This window comes from Macrosteles quadrilineatus, unplaced genomic scaffold, assembly GCF_028750875.1.
Source record: "Macrosteles quadrilineatus isolate MER2022 unplaced genomic scaffold, UCM_ALF_1.0 Scaffold_2__2_contigs__length_208266976, whole genome shotgun sequence".
Taxonomy (NCBI): Eukaryota; Metazoa; Arthropoda; class Insecta; order Hemiptera; family Cicadellidae; genus Macrosteles; species Macrosteles quadrilineatus.
In genome coordinates, this window is record NW_026542595.1 from 50,398,616 (window position 1) to 50,414,673 (window position 16,058).

Below are 16,058 nucleotides of genomic sequence, written 5' to 3' on the forward strand. Positions count from 1 at the left end.
TATTTTCATCGATTTCAATAAACTTATGTGGATTAAATATGAATTTTAAATTCCCTATTTCTTTTAGTAGACCAATTGTTATTTTTTAGAAACCGTAGAATGAAAGATTTCTTAAGCAAACCTGTATACTCCATGGACAGAAGAAACAAGAGACTTTAGTCGTTCTCTGTGTCTCAAATAAACGACAAAATTGTTGCTTGTAAAATGTAAACAAAAAATAGAAGAAGAAGGTAGCTCTTAATGTTATTCTTATGGGGGAAAATTAAAATGGTTTTTTTAAGATTTTATAATTATTACAGAATAAATATTCTTCAAAAACTGATATTCTCAAGATATTATGCTATAAAATCTTTGTGCAACACTTCAAGTTGGATATACATAGTATTTCTAAGGCTATTGCGTTTCAACGAGATGCATTTTGTCATGTATGAGAATTCACTTCGTTCATTCAATTAACAGGCCATATTAACATATTTACACATTAAAGACCAAAAAGTTGAAAATAATTTATAAATAAATTTTTTTTTAAACAAAACGTTTTTAAACGCACTAAAGAGTAGAAAATAATTTATAAATATGTTGAGAGTATAAATACTTGTAAGATTTAAAACGAAAAACGTTGGCTGCATGCAATTAATTGATAATAATACATTAGCTCGCTTTCTTGTCCGGTACACATTTTGCAATCGATTTTATACTAAGTTCCCGATGAGCCAGAGACTTGAAACATAGCTCACAAATGGATGGCAATGCAATATTATATCATTTAATTTTCATATTTCCCTTGGGCTACGCCCCATGGGCTTGTTTTTATTAACTCGCTAGTCGCTTTCCTACAAAATTTGATATAAATTTTAAACGAAGTTCCCGATGAGCTAGAGACTTGAAATTTGAAACATAGCTCACAAATGGATGACAATGCAATATTATATCGTTTAATTTTCACATTTCCCACGGGATACGCCCCATGGGCTTTCACATTTTCCATGTTTACATTTTAAAAGAATGTAAACATATCAATTCATTTAAGTCAGCTGTGAATACTTAAATTTGACAGTTCGAAGAGCAAAGGTTAAGAGGTACAGGTTCTGCTCCAGATATATTCTAAAAATATAAAACAAGCATTTTAAAGTAAAGATAAAACATATGATTAGAGATAATAAGGTTTTGGTTTGTTGTATTAATAGTCAAAGGTTATATATTAACAGGCCATATAAAATATAGTTAACATATTTACACATTAAAGACTAAAAAGTTGAAAATAATTTATAAATAAAAAACTTTTTTAAAACAAAACGTTTTTAAACGCACTAAAAAGTAGAAAATAATTTATAAATATGTTGAGAGTATAAACACTTGTAAGATTTAAAACGAAAAACGTTGGGTGCATGCAATTAATTGATAATAATACATTAGTTCAATAAGTGAAGGTAATTGTAAATTATCTATTGCATGCACCCCACGTTTTTCGTTTTAAATCTTACAAGTATTTATACTCTCAACATATTTATAAAATATTTTATACTTTTTAGTGAGTTTAAAAAACGTTTTGTTTTAAAAGTTTTTTATTTATAAATTACTGGTGGCAGTTTTGATCAGTAGGAGAAGTTTCGGGGTGCATGAAGTGTGTAAAGGCAGGGGCAAACATGGTGAATACATCTTTTTCCAATCCTTAGGAAATATGAGTCTCGGTTTAAGAATTACACAAGAATGTCGACTACAACGTTCGATTACATATTTAGTTTGGTGAAGGATGATTGAGAGAAGCTGACAACTAATTGGAGGGGACCAATTGGTGCAGAAAAGAGACTAATATTGACTTTAAAGCGTGTCTGCAGTCGAATGCGCTCCAATACGCTCTGAGAAAAACAAAATAGTTTGTTCCTCGGTCGTACGCTGCGCTACGCTACGCCGAAATACGCTACTAGTATGTCATACCTCATTTCAACGCACAGTTTTGATTTAAAACATGCGCTGTCTGTATGTTTTTACACTTAAAGATGTCAGAGGAAAGAATCCATAAAATATTTGCTACGACATATGTATACTGAAAAACTTAGCCTATACAAAAGTTAAAATAGGCTCATTTTGTTTGCACATGCCGTGTCTGGATTTTTGGGGATTGGAAATAAAAGCTATTGCACTAATTAAAGCAAGTGAAAAGGCAAAACAAGCAGCAGAACCGTTTTTTTATGCAAGTACCACACAATACACCATAGCCTTGAATGGAAAAGGGTTTGTTCTGATGATGTATGGGCTTAGTAAGTTCTCCAGCTTAAACAAAAGCATGGTATTTTAGTTTTACGCGAACTTTTAAAAATGCATCATTAAGTCAGACATTGACTAAGTCAAGCTCTCCCAACCATCAGAAGAATGCCATCAACCAACACCTCTCTAGAGTCTACTTACAAGCGCAAAGTTGGTTGGAAAACAAACTTACACCCACTGATTGGGGTTGGATGAAAGAACAATCCAAAAAACTCAAACAAATAAAAAACCTAGGACCCGTCATAAGAAAGAAACCTATAGATCCTGATAGCCTATGATCAGGTATCATGTTCATGCAAGACATGATGTAAAGATTATTGTGGCTGCAGAAAATCTAGCTAAACATTTTCTTTCGTTTGTTAACATTGCAATGGGCTATCATGTTCAAATCCATCGCAATATCATGACGACTTTGATGAGTGGTAGTAAAGATCTGCTATATGATAAGTAATAATTATGCTCAAAACTCTTTCGATAAAATACGGTTTTGTGATTTAAAAACAACGTTGTTTAGTTATTGAACTGTTTTGTCATTGATAATTGTTAGTGTGGATGTTTCATAAGAGTAAAAAATAACATGTATAATAAATTGTGACCCTCGCATGCAACAGCAAATGCACAATATTAATTAACAGTCTGTACATGTACTAAATGAACTACAGAAAGTTAAACATGTTCTATATAAAGAGGTAAATTCAAATATAAGAACCATAATATGTAAATTGTTTTCATTGTTGCCGCACATAAAATAAGAGTCCTGTGAAATCAATTTACTGTACTATCTATATTATCCACTATACGCGAAAAAACTGTTACTAACTATATATCATCTTATAAAGCTTAAATTATGTACTAAAACTTTTACGATAAACATTTTGTCATGCGACTTCATATACAAAATCTACAAGGAAAAGATCCAAAAAATTACCAGTAAAAATTAATATTTTATGTTTATGTCATTTTTGTGACGAAACTATCAACATTTAGGCTTACATAGTAAATACAATTTTTGTAGAAAATTTCATCGCAAAAAGGATAAACAAAAGATTACATTGTTATCTTTACCCGTTTTAAAGTTATAGCCAATTTTCCAAGAAACTGCAAATTTATCTAAAAAGGGGGGTAAGAGGAAAGCTCAAGGGGGAGGAGTGGGGACTTTTGGGAAAATACTCCTCTCAACATGGTCTAACAGCATAGAAAAATCCAGCTTTATTTACCAAAATGAGTTCCGACATAAAACCTATATTGACTGGGCTATTCATACTGGACACTCAACTTGTACAGACATCTTTGATTATTTTCAGAGTTGACACAGTGAACACTGTATATATCCATAGAGGTGTTCGATGTTTTCTTTAAATTGCTAACCATACAACCATATAGTGTGGTACAACAATTAGCTTAGGTTAGTCCAGCATCTTACTGGTAGCTTATTTTTATTATCTGATTTTATCATTCCCAGGTTGAATTTCCAAATAATGCTAAAAATCTTTAAAATTGGTTAAGGTCACGCAGTTGACAGGGATAAGCTCATCACACTCAGTGAATCATTCATGATTTTTATTGCAATTGAGATCTAGTTTGGTTCATCTTGTATTTAATTACCATATAGCCTAGCCAGTCCTAATCAATCTAACCTCTCGCGTGGACGCAACCATTACTGTGTCCATTAACCATCTATTAGGCCTAATTGTAGATGCTGGTAACATAAAAAATGTTCCTTAAAGGCATGCATAGACTAACACTCCCAAAAAGTAGTACATCAGTAACTATATCAACTGATAAACAAGGTCGGACAAGGACTCCATGACCGGCACTCAAAATGGCGAGGATGGGAAAACTGACAATTTTTTTGTGTCACTGATGAAAGAACTAAACAGTATCAATCAATGCCATTATTAATCTTGGAATTAGAAGCTGTCTTTTCATCCTATGGTCATCATACTTGTTCAGAAATGTAATAATCAGAAACTATCCTATATTATTAGCACACAGAACCAATTACTTTTAAGTCATTTAAGTTTTGATACTTCCTATTTATTACACCAGGACTGACCAAATCACTTAAACAGTAGAACTCTAATTATCCAAATCAATTGGGACTGGACCCCATTAGGATAATCAAAAATTCAAATAGTTGGATTTTTACTATAATTCAGAGTAGGTAGGTATTTTTAAGAAATAAGGCCGAGTCATGCTGAGCTTTTACTGTTATCACAGAACGTGTGTGCGACGATTTCACGTTCGGAAAATTTACGATTTCGCCGCGATTGAGGAGTACGATTATGATTTTCTGTGACTAGGAGAGACAATGATGGTGTCAACATGACCGTAGGATATATTTAACATTTTTCCGCTATCGCGAAAAACAATGATGATGTTTCTGTGACTGTGGGAGTCGATGATAGTGTCAACACAGCCGTGGGATATTTGTATCATTTGTATCATTTTGTTGCAATCGCGAAAAACTATGACGATGTTTCCGTGACCACAGTAGACAAATGGTTTCAATTCGGTAAGCAATTCGGATAATCGGCGATTCGGATAGTTGGAGTTTGGATGGTTGGTGTTCTACTGTACTATTGATTGCCATAGGAAAAAGTATATTTTCCTTTGTTGAGGGTGATTAACTATTAGGCTTCTAAATAAAACATTTTATTTAATTCTAAAATTTTAGCCTTAAGAAAAGAATTCTCAGGATATTAAAATTCTTTTTTGTAGGCCTACAATGTTAAAAATAAATGATTTGCATAGAACAATGAGATTAATATCCCTTTAAAAAATTTACAACAAGAAATTTAGTAGAACTAACTAATGACAACCAGAGTCTGTGTCAAACTTGGCTGAGATAGTAGTGAATCAAAGTTAAAAAAAAAACTTATGGTGTGTTATTTAACTACATTGGAACCAATTCTAATACAGTAGACTCCCTCTTATCCGGACACCTTTTAACCGGACATCGGTTTAACCGGACTACACTCAGCAACAATGACATCTCTTTAACCAATAACCAGACAATTTTATCAGCACATCGGTTTAATTGGACTAGATCGGCAGGAAGTGGGCGGTAGGCCTACTGAAATGACTGTTATCGTGGGAAAGATTTAAGACCAGTGATCACGTTTCTAAATACAATGCCTTCCTAAATTTAAGTCAAATAATGTATCCATTATGCAGTTAAAAGGTCCGTTTTAACAAGTTTTTAGGGACGTCGGTTTAACCGGAAAAACCATTATCTAGACTGGGTTCGGTCCCGAGGAGTCCGGATAAGATGGAGTCTACTGTACGAGTTTATGGTTCAACCAGTTCAAACATGGGAGTTATCTAAATGATTGGGAGTTATTTTAATGTGTTTTTTTATTGAATTATAGTTGCTTTAACATATTCTTTCAAAGTAAAAATTATTTGCACTCAGTACTAAATCCATTCTAAAAGATTAGATTTTAGAACAATTACTAGTTAATCTAATAAGGCAATCATCCAACTATCACAAATTAAAGTTACATTTACATGCAGTCAAGCAAAGAGTAAGATGGCATGCAAACGCAAAGTAACCCACTACCAACATTGAGTAGCTAATGATAAACATGAAGATTCAGACCAGAATCACTCCTGTGAGCATAAGCGTTGGCATTCAGACGTCTCAAGCTGATAGAAAGTTTTTGCTTCAAACAACGTTCTTTCATGTCAGTGTAAACAGCTGGGTCTTTGGAACGATCTTCTTTGTGCTTCTTCTTGTGCTTGACTTTGTGTCGGTGCCTTCGATAATGAAGAGCTTCATAAGCGGGTGATGATCCAGGAGAAACCGCTTGGCTAAATTTTCTCCTTGCTTCTTTTTTGGCTTTCTTTAAAGCTTTTTTTGCCGCTTTAGCACTTGCTGTTTTGTGTTTTTCTTCTGGCTCACTTTCACTCAAGTTTTGCACTTTTGATGGGATTTTCAACACAGTACCTTCCCCTTGAGTTCCGAATGATATTTTGATTACAGGCGTAGTCCGTGCTTTTTTTGTAGCTTCAACAAAAACATTTTCATCCCACAAATCTTCCATTGAACCGACACTCCTCTTTTTCCGAAGCACCATTTTCCCTTCTCCATCTTCTTCCTCCCTCAGATAGTCTTCATCTTTGTCCGCTTCTTCTGCTGGACTCATTCTCGCCTCTTCAACCAATGGAGCCGGTTCCACATTGGCTGGAGATGTCGGTGTCGCTGGGTCCAGCCATTCATCACTTGATCTAGTTACAACATTACACTTGGTATTTGACCTAGTAACTACTTTTCCATTAATAGCGTTTGATATTTCATTGGGTTGAAGACGATTTAGTTTTGGAATAAGTGTAGGACGTAAGTTCTTAAGATTTCTCGTTGGTTTGACTTGATTATTTTGATTCTTGTTTTCCGTAAAGGGGGTTGCATTTTTTGCATTCGAGGAATGATCAACATTTTCAGAATTTTCATTACAAATACTACGGCATTTCGAACATAAAACTTGTCTAGGACGCAATCTAACAGTCATTCGAGTAGGTTTTAATCTAGAGGTAGGTTTTGGTTTTGATGTGAATAAATGTGGCAGTAAACCACCATTTATAGTGTTGCTTGGTTTATCTTGAAAATAGGTAAATCTTTGACTAACACTAAAAAGCTTGTCATCTTCTGCATTTTCAGTCTTCTTGTTCAAAACATCTGGGGGAGGGGTGATCCCACAAGGCAAGATCCTAAAAACCAATCATACATTTAAAGTAGGTATTTGTTAAAATTAGAAGTAAAGTTATACAAATTAACTATTAATACAGCCCTAATTAGCCTATATTTGGTTATTAGATCTAGGTAAAACTGCACTTCAGTCGTTTTGGAGATTACTCCAATCATTGGGTGTGTGAGGGCCATATTTAGGGTCAGAGGTGCCCATCCCCCCCAAACCCAGTGGCGCAATCCCCCCCCCCCCCCAATTTATGCTGCCCTCTATTTCAATCTAACCTCCCCCCTCCTATTTACCTGGCAATTTTCTCTTTATCACATAAAACGAGCATTTCAAGTATTTAGTAAACTTGATGTAAAAAAACAAACTTGATGATAATCAAAATTAAATGTTTAATAGGAAACGTCATTTGACAATACAAAGTATTATCTAATTATTGGACGAATTATAAGTTTTTCAATTTACAATTAGAATCTGTATTGTCAGCCAACACGTAGTCAGTATTAAAATAGGCAGCGTAATCAAATCGTTCAACAATATACAACTTGGGGAATTACTCTACTCCAACACAGTACTGTAACTGTACAATATATTTAGGTGGTGTAAATTTGTATAGGGCTTAAGAATTCAAATAAATTTAAGTGCACAAATAATACTTTTGCAAAAAGTATCTTGTTTCAAAATTAGGTCACGAAATAGGGGAGACTAGGAGGTGTTGCTCGCCACTCCCAGGCTGCCTACTACAATAATTGCCGGGCAAAATACCCACAATACCATAATAGCCACCAGCACCACAAAAGGTTTTGTCACGAAGTACGGTAATCTTAAAATCTATCTTTGATAGCCCCAGGTTTGCGTTTTATGACTAATAATGGTAGTGTTTTGGCGGTTTTTTAACTACACCATCATCGGGGATCCACTTTTGGAGGTGTCGTCAGAATATGTTACCTAGACATTAGGTTAAGAAAAAACACGAAACGATAAATGATAGGCCTATCAATCCGTGCGTGTTCATTGTGTTTGTACATAAATGACATTATGTACAAAGATACTGTCCTGTACTGGCCAGTATCTTGGTACATAATGTCTATCCGTATTTTCGTGTTTTATGTGTGTGTTTTTGTGTTTACCGACGACCTCAATTTGAGTGATATTGTGATATTACATTTTTTAACAGCCTGATGATGGGATTTTAATACCGAAACCGGTCGCCTCAGACGACGACAATAGGATCACTGACGGAAAGGTAACATAAACCATTTTAGCTAATTTAGGGTTGTAACTTATAGATCTGATCATTAGGATTGATTTAAAAAATCCATCTAACTAGGCTTAAACTTGTCTGCATTTAGATTACTCGACCACTACAAGTTTACAATAAATTTTCCCGAATTAATTGAAAAAAAATTGAAAGTGAGAGACATACAATACTCATATTTAAACACGAGTCAGGTGACCTGGAGACCAAGAGTGTTGCCGCGATCATGGAAGCAGATCTTGGTATTGCCAAGAACAAGTGATAAGGTCACGAGTATTGCACGAAATGATCAGGGAATCACTGAGGTGGCAATAAGTTGGAAACTAGTGTTACCCCGATCGCAGGAAATGATCACGACGGTATCATCGATACCATCAGAACACAGGCGTTACAAAATCATGAGTGAAGATTGTCATTGTTTGCAATCAAAAAGTATTTTTTTATTTGAATATGCTAGGTAGGAAGAATCAGCGCACGGGCCTAAGATGTGGACCTCAGTACGTAGTTTGGAGATCCCAGCCGCAGAGCAAACAATTTACTGGGTACTGCATTGGCAAAGTTAATTTACATATCGGTAACAAGGGTAAAATTCATTAGAACTTAACATTTAACACTTGTCAAAACTTAAAAAAGCCTATTAAACAGACTTAAGGTTTATAGTCTAGGATACCTGAATATTCTATAAACCATGAAAATGTTTTTTTTTTATTTCATATACCTAATTTGACCGATTGAAATCTAATTTTATATGTCTTCTGACTGTTTTTTTTCACACTGAATTTGAAAACAAAAATGCAATCAGTTTTAAAATGACACCATAAAACTGTGGTACGTACATTAATCAACAATGTCCATATTTAAAACCTAAAAACAGAAGTAGCCAACCTTCGACAAACCGATTAGTTAGGAAGATATGACATTTAAGTTATTATTAATGAAACCGTGATTTTCTGGGTGAAATAGGCCAAATAATTAGAATTCTTTTTTTCAAAATTCGTTAGAAGCCTCTAAAGTAAACATATACCATTGAGTAACATAATATAATGATAGTTATATGTACCTAGGTTTAATGAATGAAACATTTATGAAATGGTAATAATTGATAGGCTATAATTTATCTAATTAGGTAACTTATATTGATTCAAAGATGTCATTCAATGTATTACATGCTTATCGATGTTTTGTTATGGTTATGGGGTCTATGATGGGATATTTAAAGAAGAGGGCCGCTTGTCACTGTTTTACAGTGCCCTGCAGCTTATAGGATAGGTTATGATTAGTGTAAGATCAGTTCAGTTTGTGATAATAAAAAAAAAAATAGGCTATTGGTAATTATTTAAAGTGACCATGTGAACCTATGTTATTGGTTAATATCACCAGAAACTAACTTAGATTTTAGCTGAAAATAATGGTGCAAAAATACTTTAGTGCTCAAAAATATTAACTGAACTACGGCCGTTAAAAGTTTTGTTTGCTTTTTTGATTCTTCTGACTATTACTAACAAATTTCCTCGCCAGAAACTTTATACTTACTGTTTGGTTACCAATTTGCGGTTAATTCTAAATGGTTTTGAGTACGGTACTAATATTATTGTACTAATATTAGACTCACAATAATAGTCAATAAATTAATTAAGGTTTAGGCCTAAGCTATTTTATTAGCATAACAATAGTTTGGGTCAATTTGGGTCATAAAAAAGGTCGTGGTTGTGATTAATATTCCAAATTTATGCAGTTATATTTGATTTCACGTTAGCTACATCTAGTTACTTTTACGAATCAGAATAAGTCCAGATATATAATTATTACTCTGTTCACTATATTTTAATTAGATCTATTAAATAGCACAAAAGCTGGGTGTGATAACTTATGCAGTTAAGGTATTAAGTTATTGTGTACTTTGACGAAGTAAGTTAGTTACCAGAAGAGATCTTTCCAGAAGAGTTTGAACAACAACAGGAAATGTGTGTGATTTTGTAGTGGTAAGAAAAAGATATATAGGGCCCAGGTATCTTCATTTACACTCATACTACTCCATTTCACCACAATGAATAATATATGATTCAAGCTTAAAATTTAGTATGAACTAGCCTAGGCTTACTTTTATTGATTGGGGCTGATGACTCTGATTTTGATTAAACATTTTCAAAATAGTAGGCCCGCCTAATTAGGTATAGGCTATTGTTGAGCGTAGCGAGCAAAGCTCTTTGAGACCAGACCTTATACAACCTAGCCTAGCCTATGTAATAAATTAACTCAATAACGGCTCAACATATTTAACTTAATCTAAACTTTCCAGGGTTATTTTGACAAACAGTGTTCATGTTATTAAACAAACAAAGTTCAATTTGATAATGTCTGTACAATTTAAAACCAACATAATGTTTCATTAACCTTTTGAGTTGCCATGATGGTTAGGGGGCCTACGAGATAACGTGGATGTAAACAAAAAATCATATAGGCCCTAACTTAACTTAGGCCTAGCATATTCTTGTTAGGTTTGGTTAGCAAACTAATATACGATCTAAATACAGCAACAAGGAAAACCACTCAAGTCCACCTTTGGTCAAAGAATACAGATAAAGTATTACAAGGCATTTGGAAACTAACACTGTATTTAAGAGGTAGGTAGGCCTACACTAAGTATCTTAACTTAGGCTACTGATTTATCTGCAATCCTAAAATGTTATGGGAAGGGAGGGAAACAGGTCCACGATGTTTAAAATGTGGTGATGGAAGTAGTAAAGGCTAGTGGTGCGGAGTGTGGGAATTACATACATGATACATGATACATGATCTCTCCGTCCGTAGTCCTTTGCCTTAAGGAATTGGACAGGTCAGGGTTAATACAAAGAATAACCAGCTTAATACTAATTTTTGTTACCGTCTAGGTAACTGTCTATGTCCTCTAAACTTAACTCTACTAGATATTTTATTTAATTCTGATTTGAATTTTGTTAAGCTCTGAATTTCAAGTAATTTTTTCGGTAGGGCCTGGTACAATTTCATTCCCATGTAATCTGGTTTGTGTTCAAATTTTGTGAGTTTATGTTGGACTGCATGTGTGCCCTTTGTTTGTGTGTTGTAAGTGTGATTTGTAAAAGTTGGTTTAATGTTCTGTGATTTTATATAGCAAACTGATTCATAGATATAAAGTGAAGGGACTGTGAGAAAGCCAAGTTCTTTATAAACATTTTTGCAGCTGGTCCGAGGCGGCATGCCCAAGATTGCTCTTACTGCCATATTCTGCCAAACAAAGATCTGGTCAATATTCTTCTTAACAGCTCCCCACAGAATGATTGAATACAAAATGTGCTGTTCTATTAGGCCAAAATACACAAGTTTAGAGAGAGCCAGGTTTCCGAAGGTTCTTATTCTTCGAAGTACAAAGACCCCTCGAGCCATAGACCCCTCCAGTTTTTTTATTTGTGCATCCCAGCTCAATTTATCGTCCAATCTCACCCCCAAAAAGTCGGCAGTTTTTGAAATTTGAATTTGATCCTCTCCAATTAATAGGTTCGGAGTCCTATTATTTTTTAAATTTTGTCTTTTTGCAGTTTGGATACACATGTATCCTGTTTTTTGTGAATTTAATTTGAGTTTGTTTGAGGAAAAAAAGTCAGCCAAATCATTTGCTCTTTGATTAGATTCTGCCTCCAGGGCCGCGTCGTCAGTTCCCCTTACGAACAACGTTGTATCATCCGCAAAGAGGTAGACGCTGTCCTGCGGAACAGTATCTGTGATGTTGTTGATGTAGACCAAGAAAAGGAGAGGTCCAAGGACAGATCCCTGGGGGACGCCATTGGAGATCAGTTTTTTTGTTGATGAAATTCTTTCAGTTTTTGAATTTGAGTTTTTTTGAATCTCAGTGACTTGGAATCGGTTGCTCATATAGGATGTGAGCCACTTCAGCGCAAGTCCTGAGATTCCAATTGATGCCAATTTTTCCAATAGAATCGCAGGTTCGACACAATCGAAGGCTTTGGAGAGATCAGCAAAACAACCAACTACCGTCTCTCCAGCCTCCATTGCGTCTATACTGCTGTTGATGAAATCAATGAGTGCCAATTTTGTTGATTTGTTGCGTCTAAAACCATATTGTCTGTCACACAATATGTTATTTTTTTCCAAGAAGTTGCTAAGTTGCTCCGAAACAACTTTCTCAATCAATTTTGAAACGACTGGTAGGAGAGAGATTGGGCGATAATTCCCCGGATCAGTTCTGTCTGACTTTTTAAAAATTGGTTTTATTTTTGCAATTTTGCAATTCTGAGGGAAAATTCCAGATGTCAGTGAAAAATTGACTATGTGGGTAAGAGGAACTGCCACTTCCTCCCTACAATATTTTAGGACATGCATACTGATTCCATCTACACCACTAGAGTGTTTAGATGGTAGCTTTGAGAACAAATCCAGAAGGTAAGCAGATGTAATCAAATGAAATTGTCCAAGTTCAGCAGTGCCATTCCTCCTAAAACCAGATAAGGCATGGGTTTCCTGATCCTTGTTAACAAGCTTCGAAACATTAACAAAATAGTCATTTAGGGTTTCACACACTTCTATAGGATTTTCTATTTTGTTACCGTCAATATTCAGTATAATATTATTACAGTCTGAATTTTCTTTTGGCCTAATGCTGTTTATAATCTTCCAAGAGTCTTTAGATTTATTTTTTGAGCTGGATATGCAATCGTGTGCCCATTTTATTTTACTTTCCTGTATTTTGCTTTTATATTTATCTTTAAGCTTTAGGTATAATTCTTTGTCAGATATCATTCCTGTCAGCCTCCATACAGAGGATTGTTGGAACATTTTTTCCTTTGCAGCTATTATCTCATTGTTCATCCATTTGTTTTTTCCTTTGCGACTGAGATTAAGTTTTGTTTTTTTATTCGGGCAGCTGATATCAAAATAATATTTGAATGTTTCTATAAAGCTATCATATTTGGTATTAATATCAGGAGCATCATATACTGAGTTCCAGTCCTCTGACTGTAGCCTTATTTTAAGTTCATGAAGATTTTCATCAGTAATTATTCTTTTTTCTAAGGTTTTATTTTGGTTTGAGATACTATTTTGGTTTGAGATAATTTCAGGTAGGCTTATTTCTATTGAGAAGCACAGTGGTCTGAAATATGGGGTTCTTTTACTGCTGCTGATAATATTTCAAAGTTGGTTAAAAAATTGTCTATGCATGTGCTGGTTGTGTCTGTAATTCTAGTTGGTTCAAAAATGTTTGGTTTCATATCAAAACTTTTAATCAGAGTTGCAAATCTGTGGTAAGTGTTGTCATCCTTGATCAAGTCGATATTGAAATCTGAGCCTATTACTATATATTTATTCTTAATGTTCAGTTTAAGTAGATATTCATTTAATTTGCTAAAGTATTCATCAAGGTTGCTGCTGTATGGAGACCTGTACATGGAAGCTACTACAAACTGTTTATTTCTCACAGAAAAACTTATTTCAGCACACTCAAAAATTGTTTCTTTTGAAGAAGTTATTCCTATGTCTGTGGACTTAAGGCTATCGAGTTTTATGGAATTTTTATTTTTGAAAATTGCTACACCACCCATATTTTTATACTCTCTGCCATAACCAGCAATAAATTAAAAGTTTTCTATTCTTAATTCTGATACGGTAGGCTATTTTGGTCTAGACCATGTTCATTAATCTTACTAATATTATAAATGTGAAAGTTTGTGTGTTTGTTTGTTTGTTTGAAGTTCAATCACGCATTAATTACTGGACGGATTGGGCTGAAATTTGGCATGATGATAGCTTACATTCCCGATTAACATATAGGCATATTCTTATCTTAAAACTCCTTTCGGGCTCTGCCCCAGTGGCTCTAGAGTTTCCCATGTTAACCTTATGAGTACTCATATTTAAATGGAATTAAAGAATTTAGTCAACTGTTGCAACTAAAATTGTTAGTTCTATGGTATGCAAAAGCATTAAAAGTTATAAGATTTACCAACAGGGCGCAGCCCAATTTTTTTTAATTTATGAAACAGCTAAATTGAATTAAGCAGCAACAAAAAACTGTGATACCCAATGAGAGCCTTCTGTTTACAGTTTTGTTTATATTTTTAATTTCACGAATAATTTGTGATATTTTGTGAATCTTTAATAATTAATGTTTTTCTATAGTTTGGGTGAAGTGGTAAAACATTATAGCTATGGTAGGCCTAGATGTGTAATACTATAGTATACCGTAAATTTAAAGAAGCAAATTTTTATAATATTGTGTCCTCCCCCATTGCAAACGCAAATGTTGAGTATAACTATACTAAGCATTTTGTACTTATATGCCGATTCCGTACGAAGGACGGGTGCTCTGCTAGTAAGAAATAAATCTGGGTTTTCTGATTCTAAAAAATGTTCGATTTGTTCAATTTTATTTGTCATTCCCCCGTATTGTCATTGGCAGTTAGATTAATGTATATAAAAGGGTAGACTTCCATATCTGTTGGCACAAACAACAGAATGAAAATATCGATTAGTTGATTCTTTCATTCAATATTACCTATAAGTTATCGTTCAAACAATAAGATCGATTAATCGATATATCAATCGATATTTTCATTCGGTTGTTTGTGACAACAGATAAGTTACAAAAGTCTACCCATGTAACTTAAAATAGGTAGCCTACTAAAATGCTAAGGGAGGTGTGGAAAACAGGTCCACGACGTGGGAAGTGGTGAAGGAAGTAGAAAAGATGGGCAGTGCGGACTGTGGAAACCGTCTGTGGCAGTTAGATTAATGTAGGCTTAAGATATCTGCAATCCTAAAATGCTATGGAAAGGAATGAAAACAGGTCCACGTAGGAAGTGGTGAAGGAAGCATAGGCATAGGCGAAGGAAGGTTGGGTAATCCCCACTAAAGCTAGCCTGTGTGATTTCGGTGCATCTCAGTCAAGGTCTAGGCCTAGGCCTACCTCAAAGACTCAACTTAGTGGACTAGGCCTTTACAATAGGCAGGCTAAACTTAGTTATTATCTAAGTTACTTAATTTTAAATTAGGCCATTATCATTCACCAGACTTGATACCCTTGCGTAGGCCTATGTCTTTGACATAGGTTGGGCGTTAAATAATTATTATTTCTTCATTTCTTGGGTCCACTTTAAGTTCGTGACAATGAAATCTGACTTGTAACCAAATGAATATCATTACCTTTTCGAAGAATCCAATAAAACGCCTTGAAATAATTTGTTCTCTAATGCATAAGTAACTACTAACACATCTTGAAGTGCTTCTTCAACATTAACAACGATTTTTGAATTTTTTAATATTTTTATTCCACTGAAGGTCTCATTGTCAGCCATATTTCTAAGTTACTCCACCTCCACCACCAGCCATATCATATCACTTTTTCGTATCAACATCACCTCACCTTTCTCCATTCCATACTCCGATCCAATCCAATACCAATACTGTACTCCAATTCCAACTCCACTCCAATCGAATACTCCACGACTCCACTCTTGACTATGCTCTTGACTCTTGCTCCACTCCATAGACCTACACACCCCAAAGCACAATTTGTTTTTCAGGATTAATTTTGCCAACAGTGTCATTTAGAGGCTTCTGACTATAACGAAGGTTTAGTAATTGAAAAATTATTTTTGTTCATAGAATAAAATTATAAATGCCTCAAATTCAATTTTATATTTTTTTATTATGAAATTAAACGGTCATAACCTAACCTAACCAACCAAACGTGCTGACAATGAAAAAATCTAATGAAGGTTTATTAATCGAAAAAATAGTTCTGTTCATAAAATAAAATTGTAAATGCCTCAAATCCTATTTTATAATTTTTTTATTCTAAAATT

At 34.3% G+C, this 16,058-nt stretch overlaps 1 protein-coding gene across 1 annotated transcript in view; it reads right to left on the bottom strand.

Annotated features, from left to right (window-relative positions):
* LOC128986064 (PWWP domain-containing protein 2A-like) overlaps positions 1–15,600 on the bottom strand; it is a 54,276-nt gene extending 38,676 nt beyond the window's left edge. The window contains exons 1-2 of the mRNA XM_054406164.1: positions 15,397–15,600; positions 5,870–6,978 (exon numbers count right to left, since the gene is read on the bottom strand). Of these exons, the coding sequence (XP_054262139.1) occupies positions 5,870–6,978; positions 15,397–15,548 (1,261 nt within the window). The 5' untranslated portion in view covers positions 15,549–15,600. The remainder of the gene's footprint in view (positions 1–5,869; positions 6,979–15,396) is intronic.
* Between the last annotated feature and the right edge of the window lie 458 nt (positions 15,601–16,058).